General features: G+C 51.7%; 1 protein-coding gene across 1 annotated transcript; it reads left to right on the forward strand.

The window, feature by feature from the left end:
• The first annotated feature begins 3,828 nt into the window (after nt 1-3,828).
• Nucleotides 3,829-7,884, forward strand: LOC130491335 (uncharacterized protein K02A2.6-like). Its single transcript, XM_056865045.1, has 2 exons — nt 3,829-4,187; nt 4,725-7,884. Exons 1-2 carry the CDS (start codon nt 3,829-3,831, stop codon nt 7,882-7,884), a joined length of 3,519 nt encoding a protein of 1,172 aa, XP_056721023.1.
• The last annotated feature ends 5,518 nt before the right edge of the window (nt 7,885-13,402 follow it).

Consider the following 13,402-nt stretch of genomic DNA (forward strand, 5'->3'; position numbering starts at 1 on the left):
AACTATACCTAGCATTCAACATGCAGCCACGCCATAGGCCAGCTCCAGGCCATTGGTTTTCCAGTCCCTTTCCTAATAACTCCTAGCATCGAATTTCCCTTTCTCTCCCCAGCCATGCCCTGAGCCCACCTGGCCCTTGAGCTGCCAGCACCACCCACGGCCTCTTCCCCAGTCAAGGGAAACCTGCAAGGGTACATTTGAAATTGGGATTTTTGTCCCTCCAATGTGCACCATTTCACATTAAAATGAACTGTGGTCATGATACCTTTTTTAAAAAAGGCAAAAGCAGTGGGAGAGGGTGATCAACGTCAGGCCATGGTTCTGGAAGGAGGGCTTCTAAGCCCTTCCCTCCTCCCATTTTCCCATCTCCAAAGCTGCTATATGCCCCACAGAAGAAAGCCCCATAGAGGAAAGGCACCTGAATGCTGTCTCTGTGTTTCACCCTCTTCCCCAGTACCCTTACTCCAAGCTGATCTGTTCCCCATTCAGGTCTACTTGCATTTAAACAAACAAACAAACAAACAAACAGAAGATCTGACAACAGACTTCCCACCATTTCATCTAGCATGGTTCTGGGATCTTGTGCACGTAGGGATGGCCTGGGCCACTACTAATAGAATCTTTCTACCATGTGCACATTACAAGTGTTGCCTATAGAAAAAAGTAAAGGTGGGGCTGAGGGTTGCAAAACCTGTGGAAGTACACAGAATGCTCCGCAGAGCCTCAGACAAAGCTGTCCAATCATGTTTTGGAAAAGTCAACAGTCAGGATTCCAAATTCCCCAAGGGACTTCCAGCCTCATCTGCCCCCCACTTTGGCTGGCACAGGAGCTGGTGGGGGTGAGCAGGCCGGGCTATTAGCAGGCCAAAGGAGAACCGCTGCATTACAGCTGTCACTTATTAACACGGCAGCAGCTGCGGCTTCACTCAGCACAAGCAAATATCTTCAAATATTTATGGGGAGAAGAATGTCATCATTTTTTCCTGATCATAAGACATGCGAAGGCAAAGGCAGACATACAGCTTTTGATTAAAAACTTAATCGGTCACCTGATATCAATGCAGAAGGAAGAGTTTCAGCAGTGCCATCCTAAGCAGAGTTATATGACTTCAGTGGACTTCAAAGGGTGCCCGCCTGCTTTAGGATGGCACTGAAAGTTACCTAACTAGAGGAAATACAAAGAAGCAGCCCAGCGAAAAACATCCATGAAAGGGAGGAGGCCTCAGTTAAACCAGGGGAGTAATTGTCACTGGACTCCCTGGGGACAGGCTAATGACTCCTAAAATCATTTGATACCAGAGCTTTGGGCCTTCCAGCAGTTATCAGAAATAAGTACAATTATAAATAACTGCAAAATAACTAAAAGTGTGGTGTAGTGGTTAGAGTGTCCTGCATAGTCTGAACAGTTAGATTCGAGTCCAGTAGCATCTTAGAGCCCAACATAGACCCAGGTTTGAATCCAAAACTCTGCCACAAAAGCTCACTGGGGGGCCTGGGGCCAGTCTAGGGGGCCAGGTCTGGGTTGGGCAATACCTGGAGATTTTGGGGATGGGGCCTGAGGAGAGGGGTTTGGGGAGGGGAGAGACTTAAATGGGGTAGAATGCCATAGAGTCTACCTTCCAAAGTGGCCATTTTCTCCAGGTGAACTGATCTTGTCACCTGAAGATCAGTTGAATTAGTGAGAGATCTCCAGCCACCACCTGGAGGTTGCAAAACTTGGACTGCAATATAGAAGTTAATCAAACTGTTGTCCGCGTGGGGAGGACACACGAGGTCAGGGACGGAGTTCCTACAACAACCGCGTTTATTGAGAACAAGAACAGAATTGGAGAACTCAGTGAACCGGCCCTGCTTATATGCCCCCCTGGCCGCCTGCAGCCACTCCCCCCCGATCCGTGATTGGGGGGGAACAGTCCCCCAAGTGGCCAATGGCATGTGCAGGTTTAGGAGCCTTCGTTTGGGACTCAAGCTCCCCGGGTTTCCCCTGCTTACCGGCAATAACTATTTACATGCAGAACACAAACAAAAGCAGCCACTATGGCTAATGATTATAATATAACCAGTAGTTTTAAAAGATCTTATTTATTTTTTTGTTCTCTCCACAAAAACCAAAGACATTCTATACAAAAGTCAAACCAAAAACAGCCTATACAAAGTGTCTAAGCCAAAACAAGCCTATATGTAGGCTTATATAAGTTCAAAGAGCACGTAAACATGTAATTATGCTTACAAAAGAGGATAATTACATACACAAGACAGGATTCCGGTATATGCCGTTTCAAAATAAATTTCCTCAGTTGATAAGTATGAAAGTCCTCAAAATAAGTATGAGAGTCCTCAAAATAAATGTTGTCTTCTCTCTTGTCTTTTTATATTTCTCTTCTTTTAAATTTGTTTTCTTAGTAATATGTTGTGCTGTTTGCTACGTTGTGCTGTTTGCTGTTAATAAAGCTTCAGCAGATTCAAAGAGTCTTGCAGCAATACTTATTCTAAATAAATTTTTATATTATAAGGCATCATATATACAATAAAGATATGCATGTTAAATACCCAAAGAATTTTTTATAAAAGAGGGGGGGCTTACCCATGGTTTCTTGTATTTTTCTTATATTGATCACAACAGGTACTTCTAGTTACATCGTGTTAGATACATTTCAATGCAATGCACTATGGTACACCATTGCCTCCCAAACGAGAATCCCCCCCCAGAGCCTCTGCCCACATTGTTGTTAACCCCCCTCAGGTTTTCCCCTGCTCTGCAACGATCTCTCCAGAACCAGATTTGGCAAGATCTTTTTGGAAAGACTGCAGCCGAACTGGGTTTGCCCACCATGCAGGTGCGAGGGCATGGGATTTTGGACCTCTCCACCCACCTTGGTGCCATTTGCCCTCAGTATCCCCACACATCTGCCATCTTCTCTCCATACCACTGGTAGACTTTTTGTTGGCTTTTCAAAATTATTGGGAGATACTATATTGCCATCGCTAATTGTTAAAAGCTGGACCCCCCCTCCCTCAGTAGTGTGGGGTGGGGGTGGGATGGTAGGCACAAGGATGCTAAGGAAAGCGCAGATCATACTGCGTGTGGGTGCTCTGTTGCCGCTGCGAACAACAGGGAAGCGTTGTGGAAAGCCGTCTAAATTAATGTGGCCTTTTTGCATCTGAACAGCGGGACGATGGCAACACAAAAACTGAGCCTCTCACCCATGGGTCTGCCCCTGCCCTACTCTGAGACAACATTATGTACGGGTGAGCCATGAAGGAAATCTCGTTGTGACCAAAAACGGAAGTCGAACTGTCCACTTCCATTCATTCCAGCATCTTCTGACCTGCTCGTTTATGACTAATGTATGGGCATCAGTTAAGACCATAGTGAAGGAAGCCCAGGAGCTTGAGTCCTGGGCGAAGGATCCTAAGCCCTGCTCGCATGATTGGCCACAGCCAACACATCCTATTGGCCCTAAGCCAGGTCATGCTATTGGTGACCTGGGGGTTGTTTTCCCCCTATCACGGATCAGGGGGGGAGCGGCCACCTGGGACCAGGGGAGCATATAAGCAGGGCCAGGTTGTCTAGTTCCCCAGTTCCATCTGTTATAGCTGAAATCAATAAAGCTGTGTTGTTGTTGGAACTCCGTCTCGACCTCGTGTGTCCTCCCCACGCGGACTTAACAGTGGCGACGAAGGCTGGTAGGCAGTCCGGCTTGCTACCGAAATCACTCTCGCTGAAATCTCCTGTGAGTCGCCGCGACTTCACGGTGCCCGGTAGGCAGTCCGGCTTGCCCTTGCTGAATTCACTACGACACACCTGAGACGCAACACTTCGCTGACATGGCTACCCGGGGGTCTCTGGAAGAATTCGACCCCACCAAACCGGGCGGCTGGAAGAGCTACGCGAGCCGGCTGGCCTTCTACCTCGACGCCAACGATATCACCGATGTCGGGAAGAAGCGCTCCGCCTTCCTCAGCGTGTGCGGGGCCCAGACCTTCGACCTCGCTCAGTCCCTGCTGGCTCCCGCCGAACTGGAGGCGACGCCATTTCCGGCGATCATGGTGGCGCTGGGGAGCCATTTCAACCCCCAGCCAACTCGGGCCACTCGCCGCTTGGCGTTCCACCTGCGGGACCAGGGGCCAGGGGAATCTGCAGCTGCATACATCGCCACTCTACGCACGGCCGCCCGTTCCTGCGAGTTCCCAGACCTCAACGACCGGCTGTGCGACCGCTTCGTGTTTGGCCTGCTGAGCGACAAGTTGCGGCGCCGGCTCCTCGCCAAGAAGGACCTCGTGCTGACCGCAGCCATCGAGGAAGCCACCGCGGCCGAATCCTCCGCCCGGCCCGGACGTCTGGGTGACCGGGCCACACCGATTCCCCGCGATCCGGTTCCAGTCCACCACGAGAGCGCCAGCGACGCAGCCTCCAGCGACGAGGACGAGGCTCACAAACTGAGCGACCGCGGGGCCTCTCGGGGGCTCCGGGCTCGGGGCACCACAGACCGACCTTGCGCGAGCTGTGGCGAGCGACACGACCGCCGCTCCTGCCGGTTCCGCGACGCATCTTGCCGGGCTTGCGGCAGGGTCGGCCACATTGCCAAAGTCTGTCGCTCGGCGCCAAAGGGTAGGTCCTCGCGCCCAGCTAGGAAAGACGGCGCCCCGCGCCCCACCCACGACTTGGACGCTGACGAGCCCACCAGCGGCCGCCGGGGTCGCCGCGATACCGAGCTGCACAGCATCTCCCTCCACAAGGTGCACGGGGCAGACAAGGTCGCCATCGTCGTCAAGATCGGCGGTGCGCCTTGCGAGATGGAAGTGGACTCCGGGTCGGCACTCTCCATTATATCAATGGACACGTACCGCGACCTGGGCCGTCGCTCTGCCTCCCTCCCCGAGCTGCGACCATCCAGCGTCACCATTTGGGACTATCAGCGGCGCCGGGTGCCGGTCCGGGGGGAGGCCCGCGTGCCCGTTCAATTCCAGGCCCGTTCCGGGCGCCTCCGCCTCATCGTGGTCGAGGGGCCTCGCGCAAGCCTCCTGGGCCTCGACTGGTTTCCGGCGCTCGGCCTTCACATCGGCGGCATCCACCACATCAGCCAGGCCGCCCTCGACGACGTTTGGGCGGAGTTCGAGGACGTGTGGAAGGGCCCATTGGGCTGCTACAAGGGGCCGCCGGTCCGCCTGCATGTCGACCCCGCCGCTGCGCCCATCCGCCTCAAGCCTCGCCGCGTCCCCTTCGCCCTCAAGCCCCGGATCGACGCGGAGCTTGACCGTCTCGTCGCTCAGGGGGTACTGGTACCGGTCCCCAACGCCCCCTGGGAGACCCCAATTGTGACGCCGCTCAAGCCCAACGGGGACGTCCGCATCTGCGCGGACTACAAATGTACTATTAATACGGCGCTGCGGCCGCACGCCTACCCCGTGCCCGTTGTCAGCCACCTCCTGGCCTCCCCTGCTGGGGGTCAGGTGTTTGCCAAACTGGACCTCGCTCAGGCTTATCAGCAGCTGCCCGTGGACCCCGAGTCGGCCGAGGCGCAGACGATTGTCACTCACCGGGGTGCCTTCCGGGTGACACGCCTACAGTTCGGGGTCAGCACGGCCCCGGGCATCTTCCAGAATTTGATGGAAGACCTCCTGAAGGGCTTGCCTGGCGTCGTCCCGTACTTCGATGACGTCTTGATTGCCGCAAGCTCCGAGGACGAGCTCCTGGATCGCGTCCGCCGGGTGCTCCGCTGTTTCCAAGATGCCGGGTTGACGGTCAAGCGAGAGAAGTGCCAGCTGGGCCTGCCGCAGGTGGAGTTCCTGGGCTACTTGATCGACGCAGAGGGCATCCATCCCACGCCCGACAAGATCAAGGCGATACACAATGCCCCGCCGCCCCAAAGCAAACAGGAGCTCCAGTCGTTCCTCGGCCTGCTGAACTTTTACCACGCCTTCCTCCCTAACAAGGCATCGGTTGCCGAGCCGCTCCACCGGCTCTTGGACAAATCCTCCCCGTGGGCGTGGGGTAAGTCGCATCAACGGGCGTTCGAGGCTACCAAAGCCCTCCTGTCTCCCTCCAGCTTGCTCGTCCATTTTGATGAGAAGCTTCCCGTTGTGTTAACATGCGATGCCTCGCCCTACGGTGTCGGAGCGGTTCTGAGCCACCAGCTGCCAGGCGGTTGGGAGGCCCCAATTGCCTTCTACTCCCGGACCCTCTCCACTGCAGAGAGGAACTACGCGCAAATCGACCGGGAGGCGCTTGCCGTCGTGGCCGGCGTGAAGAAGTTCCACGACTACGTTTATGGCCGCCCCTTCTCCATCATCACCGACCACAAGCCACTTTTGGGGTTGTTCGTGCCGGATCGTCAGACACCACAAATCCTGTCCCCCCGCATGCTCCGGTGGTCGATTTTTCTCAACGCCTACGACTTCCGGCTACTACACCGCCCCGGGTCCAGCATCGCGAACGCCGACGCACTCAGCCGTTTGCCGCTCAAGGACTCCGACCCGGACCCGTCCCCGGCCTACAACGTCATGCTGCTGGAGACCCTGCCTGAACCGCCTTTGCATGCCTCGGACATTGCGGCTCACACTGCGAAGGACCGCACCCTCGCCCGCGTTTTGAACTGGGTGGGGAAGGGGTGGCCGGCGGCCAGGCCGGAGGGCGAATTCAAGCCCTTTTTCACGCGGCAGCATGAACTCTCGCTGAACAAGGGGTGTCTGCTCTGGGGGAACCGCGTCGTGGTTCCAGCCAAACTGCGCACCAAGGTCCTGGACGCCCTGCATGCCTGCCACCCAGGCATAGTGCGCATGAAGGCCCTGGCGAGGAGCTATGTGTGGTGGCCGGGCATAGACGCTGCTGTGGAAGAGTGGGTGAGCCGCTGCCAGCCGTGCCAAGAGTCGCGGCCCGAGAAGCCGCGAGCCCCGACCCACCATTGGGAGTCCACCCACAAGCCCTGGTCCCGCCTCCACATCGACTTTGCAGGCCCGTTCCAGGGCAAAACTTTCCTGATCGTGGTGGACTCCTACTCCAAGTGGCTGGAGGTTTCTGATGTATGCTCTATGACCTCGCGAGTGGTGGTTCGAGAACTGCGGAAGCTTTTTGCCACCCATGGGTTGCCAGACACGGTGGTCTCCGACAACGGGGCCCAATTTACGTCCGCGGAGTTCCAAGAGTTCCTGGCCAAAAATGGAATCCGCCACACGACCTCGGCCCCGTTCCACCCTGCCACTAACGGACAGGCAGAGAGAATGGTCTGCACGACCAAGGAAGCGATGCGGCGCATTGAGCGCAACGACTGGGACAGGGGGCTGGCAGAATTCCTCCTGTACCAGCACACCACGCCCAACTCCACCACCGGAAAAAGCCCCGCGGAGCTCCTCATGGGCCGCCGGCCAAAAACGCCACTTGACCGGCTACACCCCGACCTTGCGCCAGAACGCCCTCGCCACCGAGAACAACCAGCAACCCCACGGGTCGTAGAGCAGGATGCCCCCGTCTATGCCCGTAACTATGGAATGGGCCCAGCCTGGATTCCGGCTACCGTGCAGGACGCAACCGGCCCAGTATCCTACTGGGTTGCCACCCCCGAGGGTCGAGTCCTCCGGCGACACATCGATCAGCTGCGCCGCCGACTGGCTGACGAGCCCGACCGCGCCGCTGCCACAGAAGCTCCAGAGCTTCCCAGAGTACCGGAACAAGCCGCACCAGGGGAGAGCGAGCCGAGCGAGGAGCGCCTGTCTGCCGGCATGCACAGAGAGCTCCTGGAAGCCGTTTCTCCCACCTCCTGCGAACCCGGGCCGACTGCTGCCACAGACGCGGCCCCACCACCCACAACACCAGTTCCGGTACCGCGTAGGTCGCAGCAGTTACGAACACGACCCCGCCACCTGAAAGACTTTGTGTGCTCGTGAGTGTCTGGACTTAGGAGGGAGGGGTGTAATGTATGGGCATCAGTTAAGACCATAGCGAAGGAAGCCCAGGAGCTTGAGTCCTGGGCGAAGGATCCTAAGCCCTGCTCGCATGATTGGCCACAGCCAACACATCCTATTGGCCCTAAGCCAGGTCATGCTATTGGTGACCTGGGGGTTGTTTTCCCCCTATCACGGATCAGGGGGGGAGCGGCCACCTGGGACCAGGGGAGCATATAAGCAGGGCCAGGTTGTCTAGTTCCCCAGTTCCATCTGTTATTGCTGAAATCAATAAAGCTGTGTTGTTGTTGGAACTCCGTCTCGACCTCGTGTGTCCTCCCCACGCGGACTTAACAGCATGCCTGGCTTTTTATTGCTAATAATGCTTCGAAAGCACCTCTTAACTATTAGGAAAGAGGTGATTCCCACGCTGGGAATATAATTGCAACAATAAATAGGAATGTGTTGTGCAAAAAAAAGTTCTTTCTATCATTACTGACAAATCCTTTTAACACACGTGAGAGCTCAATTGGCTCACATTACCTGGCTGTCAATGGTTTCTTTTGTGAGTTTCCATGTCTCAGGCTTTGACCTGAAGTTCCACATTTAGACTGTTACTGAGGGTCTCTGAAGAAAGGAGTATAATCTCAGGGTGATGGGCCAGAACCAAGGAGGAGGCTTGAGAGAGCTGCTGCAACTATTTCTGCCTCCTGTTGCTCGTCAGGCTCTGTTCCAGAACCATCACGCCTAGCCTGGCTTTGCCTCCTGCTCTGCAAGAATGCCATGCCTTGTGTCCATTGAGACTCCAACCCTGAGACTTCCTGCCTTACCCCACCAGGCTCCTTCCCAATCTGACAAACCTTACTATCACATAACTCTCAAGTTTCTCCTCCTAATTCTCCTCCTTTCTGATTCTCCGTTTAAAAACTTCAAACTGCATGTGGTTCAATGCAAGGTTCTCATAAGGAAAGATAAGGTTGTCTCCTCTTTTTAGAGCAGATTTTGGGTGCCAGTGGCATTAAATCAAGCAGAACAGATAACAGAACCATCTGCCCCATGGGATATGGCCCATATGGTGTCAGCAAAGTTTCCAGCACCAATTAGCAGAATTTCAACATTCCAGCCAATTGGTTTATAGGATGTTTGCAGTCCAGTTTGTGTGAGGGAAGGAGAAAACCCCACATGGAACAGGTAGTTGGATTAATGTAATGCTTTCTGCACGGGCTGCCCTTGAAGACAACCTGGAAACTTCAATCGGTTAAGAATACAACTGCCCTGTGTAACAAGGGCAGGATTTAATAGAGATAAGAACCAGAAAAGGAGCTGGAGAATATATTCTAATTCCAGCTGGCTTTGTGGCCTGTTTAGTTAAGGACTATGAGCAGGGCAAGTTTGAAGTCAGTACATATTCCATAGTGTTGTGCACAGCTTACTCATCATTCTTGAAGTTTTTATGGTTTTATTTTGATGCCTTAAGAGGCACCCATATCAATTGCAAGACATTTTCAGCTTGCAAAAAACCAAAAAACAAACCAACCAAGAAACAGCCTGTAAGATTTACTCACATCCTTCTGGGTACACTTCCTTAGCATTCCAGCACTCATTCTCTGTAATTCCTTTTAGCATCACCCATAGTAAGCCACAGGGAGGGAAGGCAGCATGGTATAGCCCAATCTCATCAGATCTCGGAAGCAAAGCAGGGTCAGCCTTGGTTAGTATTTGGATGGGAGACCACCAAGGATCACCAGGCTTGCTACACAGAGGTGGGCAATGGCAAAAAAAGATTGTTAGTCTCTTGCCTTGAAAACCCCATAAGGGGTCCCCATAAGCTTGTACTAGAATGAAAATGTGTTAGTCTTTAGGGTTTCAGATTATTCTGGTTTGCTCTTCCTAAACTGGGTAGCAGCTCAGTTCCTAGGGAAGCTGCAGCATCTCTTGTCTTGCTGCTTAAAAAGAACTAAAAAGGGTTCATTTGCCAGAAGGGGTCTCCCCCTCCCTCCTTTAAGGTCTGAGTATCCTGCCATTGATTTTAGAAGGCCCATCTCAGAATTCCTTAGCAATTTCAATCAGCCTAGCAGCCCACAAAAAAAGAGACTGTTGGGTTGGTCTTTACGGGGGGGGGGGGGGCAGGAACGGGAGGGTCATGCCTGTGTGCGTGTTCAACGCATCAAGTGCCTAAAGCATCCAGCTAAGCACTCTAATCTGCAACACACATGGGACAGACGGGCAAGCCGTTTTTCATTTCCTTGGGGCAACATTGCTGATGGTGACTGGTGGGGTCTCTTTGTATTTCATCTGGCGTTTTTATTAACACACTGCTAGAGATCTATAACTGCCCCTGTGGGGTTAGTGCGTGTCTTGTATGCAGCAGCGTGTCTGTGAGGAGCAAGAACGGACTTGCTGCCTTAGGGGGAGGGGGAACACAGCTGGCGACAGACGGACAGGGACAAATTTCAAAGCACCAGCAATGCACATTTCTTAATGTGCATCTAAAGTCTTGATCCTACACTACAAAAAATATGGGGGAATTAATGCAACTGCAGCAAAGTGTTTGTGGCCATCCCTGCACACTGCAGAATCAGCTGGGACTTGGCACACATACAGCAGCATGGAGGTATATGTGCACCCAATTCGCTACACCAATCTGCTTAGTGGTAAGAGCATCCAACTAAGATCTCTTTCTTTCTTCTTCATCTGAGAGACCAAGGTTCGAATTCCCACTTTGCCATGGAAGCTCACTGGGTGACCATGGGCTGGTCACTGTCCCTCAGCCAAACCCACTTCACAGGGTTGTTGTGTGGATCAAACGGAAGGCAGGAGAGGAGACTTTGGGGCTTTGGGTCCCACTGGGGGAGACAGGTGAGTTATAAATGAAGGTCGGACAAGAACCAACAGTTGAAATTAAATCAAAAGGGTTTCTGTCTAGACATTAGGAAGAATTTTCTAACAATTAGAGCGGTTCCTCTGTGGAACAGGCTTCCGCAGAAGGTGGTAAGCCCTCCTTTCCTGGAGGTTTTTAAGAAGAGGTTAGATGGCCATCTGTCAGCAATGCTGATTCTATGACCTTAGGCAGATGATGAGAGGGAAGGCATCTTGGCCATCTTCTGGGCATGGAGTCACTGGGTGTGTGTGGGTGGAGGGGAGGTAGTTGTTAATTTCCTGCATTGTGCAGAGGGTTGGACTAGATGACTCTCGTGGTCCCTTCCAACTCTATGATTCTATGAAGTAAATAAATTTTTTCATATTTATTCCCAGTCAGACCAGGCAGTCAGGAAAGCTGCCTTTATACTGTCAGGACACTGGTTAGGACCGAACACACCTCAGCATGGTCAAATCTAGCTGGGCAGTGGGTCTTGAGAGGCGCAGACAGAAAAAGCCCTTGCTTCTAAGTGCGCAAGGCAGGTGCTCTGCTCCTGAGTCATGACAGACTGGATCTGCGTGCCTCCCCTTGTAACGTGCCATCGAGACTTGCTTACTCTCCCAAGTGTTGATCCTCAGATGGAAGCCCCAGCTTGGTGAAGCCTTACGACACGTCGCACTGTTTATGCGTCCAGCTTGTGTCCGCGGGGGGTGGGGTGGGGAATGGACCTGTCAATCAGACATGCTCAGGGAGCTCCCTGTCAAACTCAAGCACATGGGGGTCTGAGTTGGATTGGGGCCACAGCACATGAGGAGAGGAGACTTAAGCCTCCCTTCCTCTGGCCAGTTTCCTGACTGACGCAAGGCCTAGGATCTGAGAGACCCAGGTTTATTATTATTATTATTTTATTATTATTTCATAAATGTGAAAAAACAAAATATAACATAAAAACCCATCACCCCCCTCCAACCCCCTTTATATACCCCCAGTGCATGACTTCCGTTAGAGTATTACCCAAATCCAAATTCTACATTACTTCCCCTATTACAGTACTCAAATATTATAACCTTTTCACAACAGTTCTAAAATCCACCTTCGCATATTTAGCTAAATACACAAATGCCAAGTCCGATTTCTTCCCAAATTCTTCCATATCCTTTCCGTCCATTTGTCAGCTTGGCCATCTGTATATACTCTATTAATTTTTCTCTCCAATCTTTCTTTGACAATTTTTTATCTGCCTTCCAGGATTTTGCAATAATTATTCTTGCCACTGCAAAGCAATATTGACAGATTGTTTTATCTTCCACATCCATTCTCTCTTTAAATAAACCTAGTAAACACGCTTCTGGGGATTTTTTTACACTCCCCTTTATTAGCTTATTAGATTCTACTATTAAAGCTCTCCAAAACTTTTTCAACTTCTTACAGGACCACCAAACATGGAAAAATGTACCTCTGCATTCTTTACATCTCCAACATTTATCACTGGCCTCCTTATCCATTTTTGCTACCATTACTGGCGTTGTATACCACCTATAAAACATTTTGTACATATTTTCTCTAATACTGCCTGCTATTGAAAACTTAAATTCCTTCTGCCATAGTCTTTCCCATCTTTCTAAATGTATGGTGTGTCCCAAATCTTTCGCCCATGAAATCATTGTTGGTTGAATCCTATTTCCCTCTAAATTATATTCCAATATATATTGATACATTCTAGATATTAAACCCTTACTATCCTTATTTAAAATTCTGAGAGACCCAGGTTCAAATCCCCACACTGCCATGGATGCTTTCTGGGAGACCTCGGGCCCAGTAACTCTCCCTCAGCCTAATGTATCTTGCAGGGTTGTCGGGAGGATAAAATGAAGGAGTGGGGAGAAAAGCGGAGCGTAAATATCTAAATAAGTAAATGCAGCACGCAGCCAGGAACATCGAGCGATGGGTACTTGAGTGGGGAAGCCTTGGCTGGTAACATATCGGGGTGTCACAAGCGTGCCCGTTTCCCTCTGTGAAATGTTGGGAGAATATGCAGACTCCAGAAAACAAGGACTGTCGCGCCACGGTTCTAAACCCACCCAGCCACCCTGCACTAGGGTTGCCAACCTCCAGGCGGTGGAGATGCTTATATTCTTTTATGTTTTCTTTTATTATTATTTTATTGTTTGTTTTATTTTATGTTATAAACCTAAAAAATTATTAAAAATGTAAAGTACGCTTAAACAAAATGCCAGCAGCAAATGCCAAAGGTGTATGAACTGCAGTTATATTGTCACTGCTTATCGCCACATTCCAAATCATGCAGACACACAATAACAAGCGTACACAATAACAAACAATTTTCCTGCTTATTCTGAATTACTATTTGGTGCCAAGGTCCTTATATTTTAGTGTCCAGACTTCCAAGTCAAAAAGGTTATTCCGAAGAAAAAAGGCTGTGAAGTTCTTCTGGATTCTAAACCGCCGCCGCCCTGCACTAGGGTTGCCAACCTCCAGGTGGTGGCAGGAGATCTCCCGCTATTATAACTGATCTCCCGGTGACAGGTCAGTTCCCCTGGAGAAAACGGCCGCTTGGGCCATTGGATTCTATGGCATTGAAGGCCCCCCGATCCCCAAACCCCGCCCTCCTCAGGCTCCGCCCTAAAAAAACCCCGCCGA

This window comes from Euleptes europaea, chromosome 19, assembly GCF_029931775.1.
Source record: "Euleptes europaea isolate rEulEur1 chromosome 19, rEulEur1.hap1, whole genome shotgun sequence".
Taxonomy (NCBI): domain Eukaryota; kingdom Metazoa; phylum Chordata; class Lepidosauria; order Squamata; family Sphaerodactylidae; genus Euleptes; species Euleptes europaea.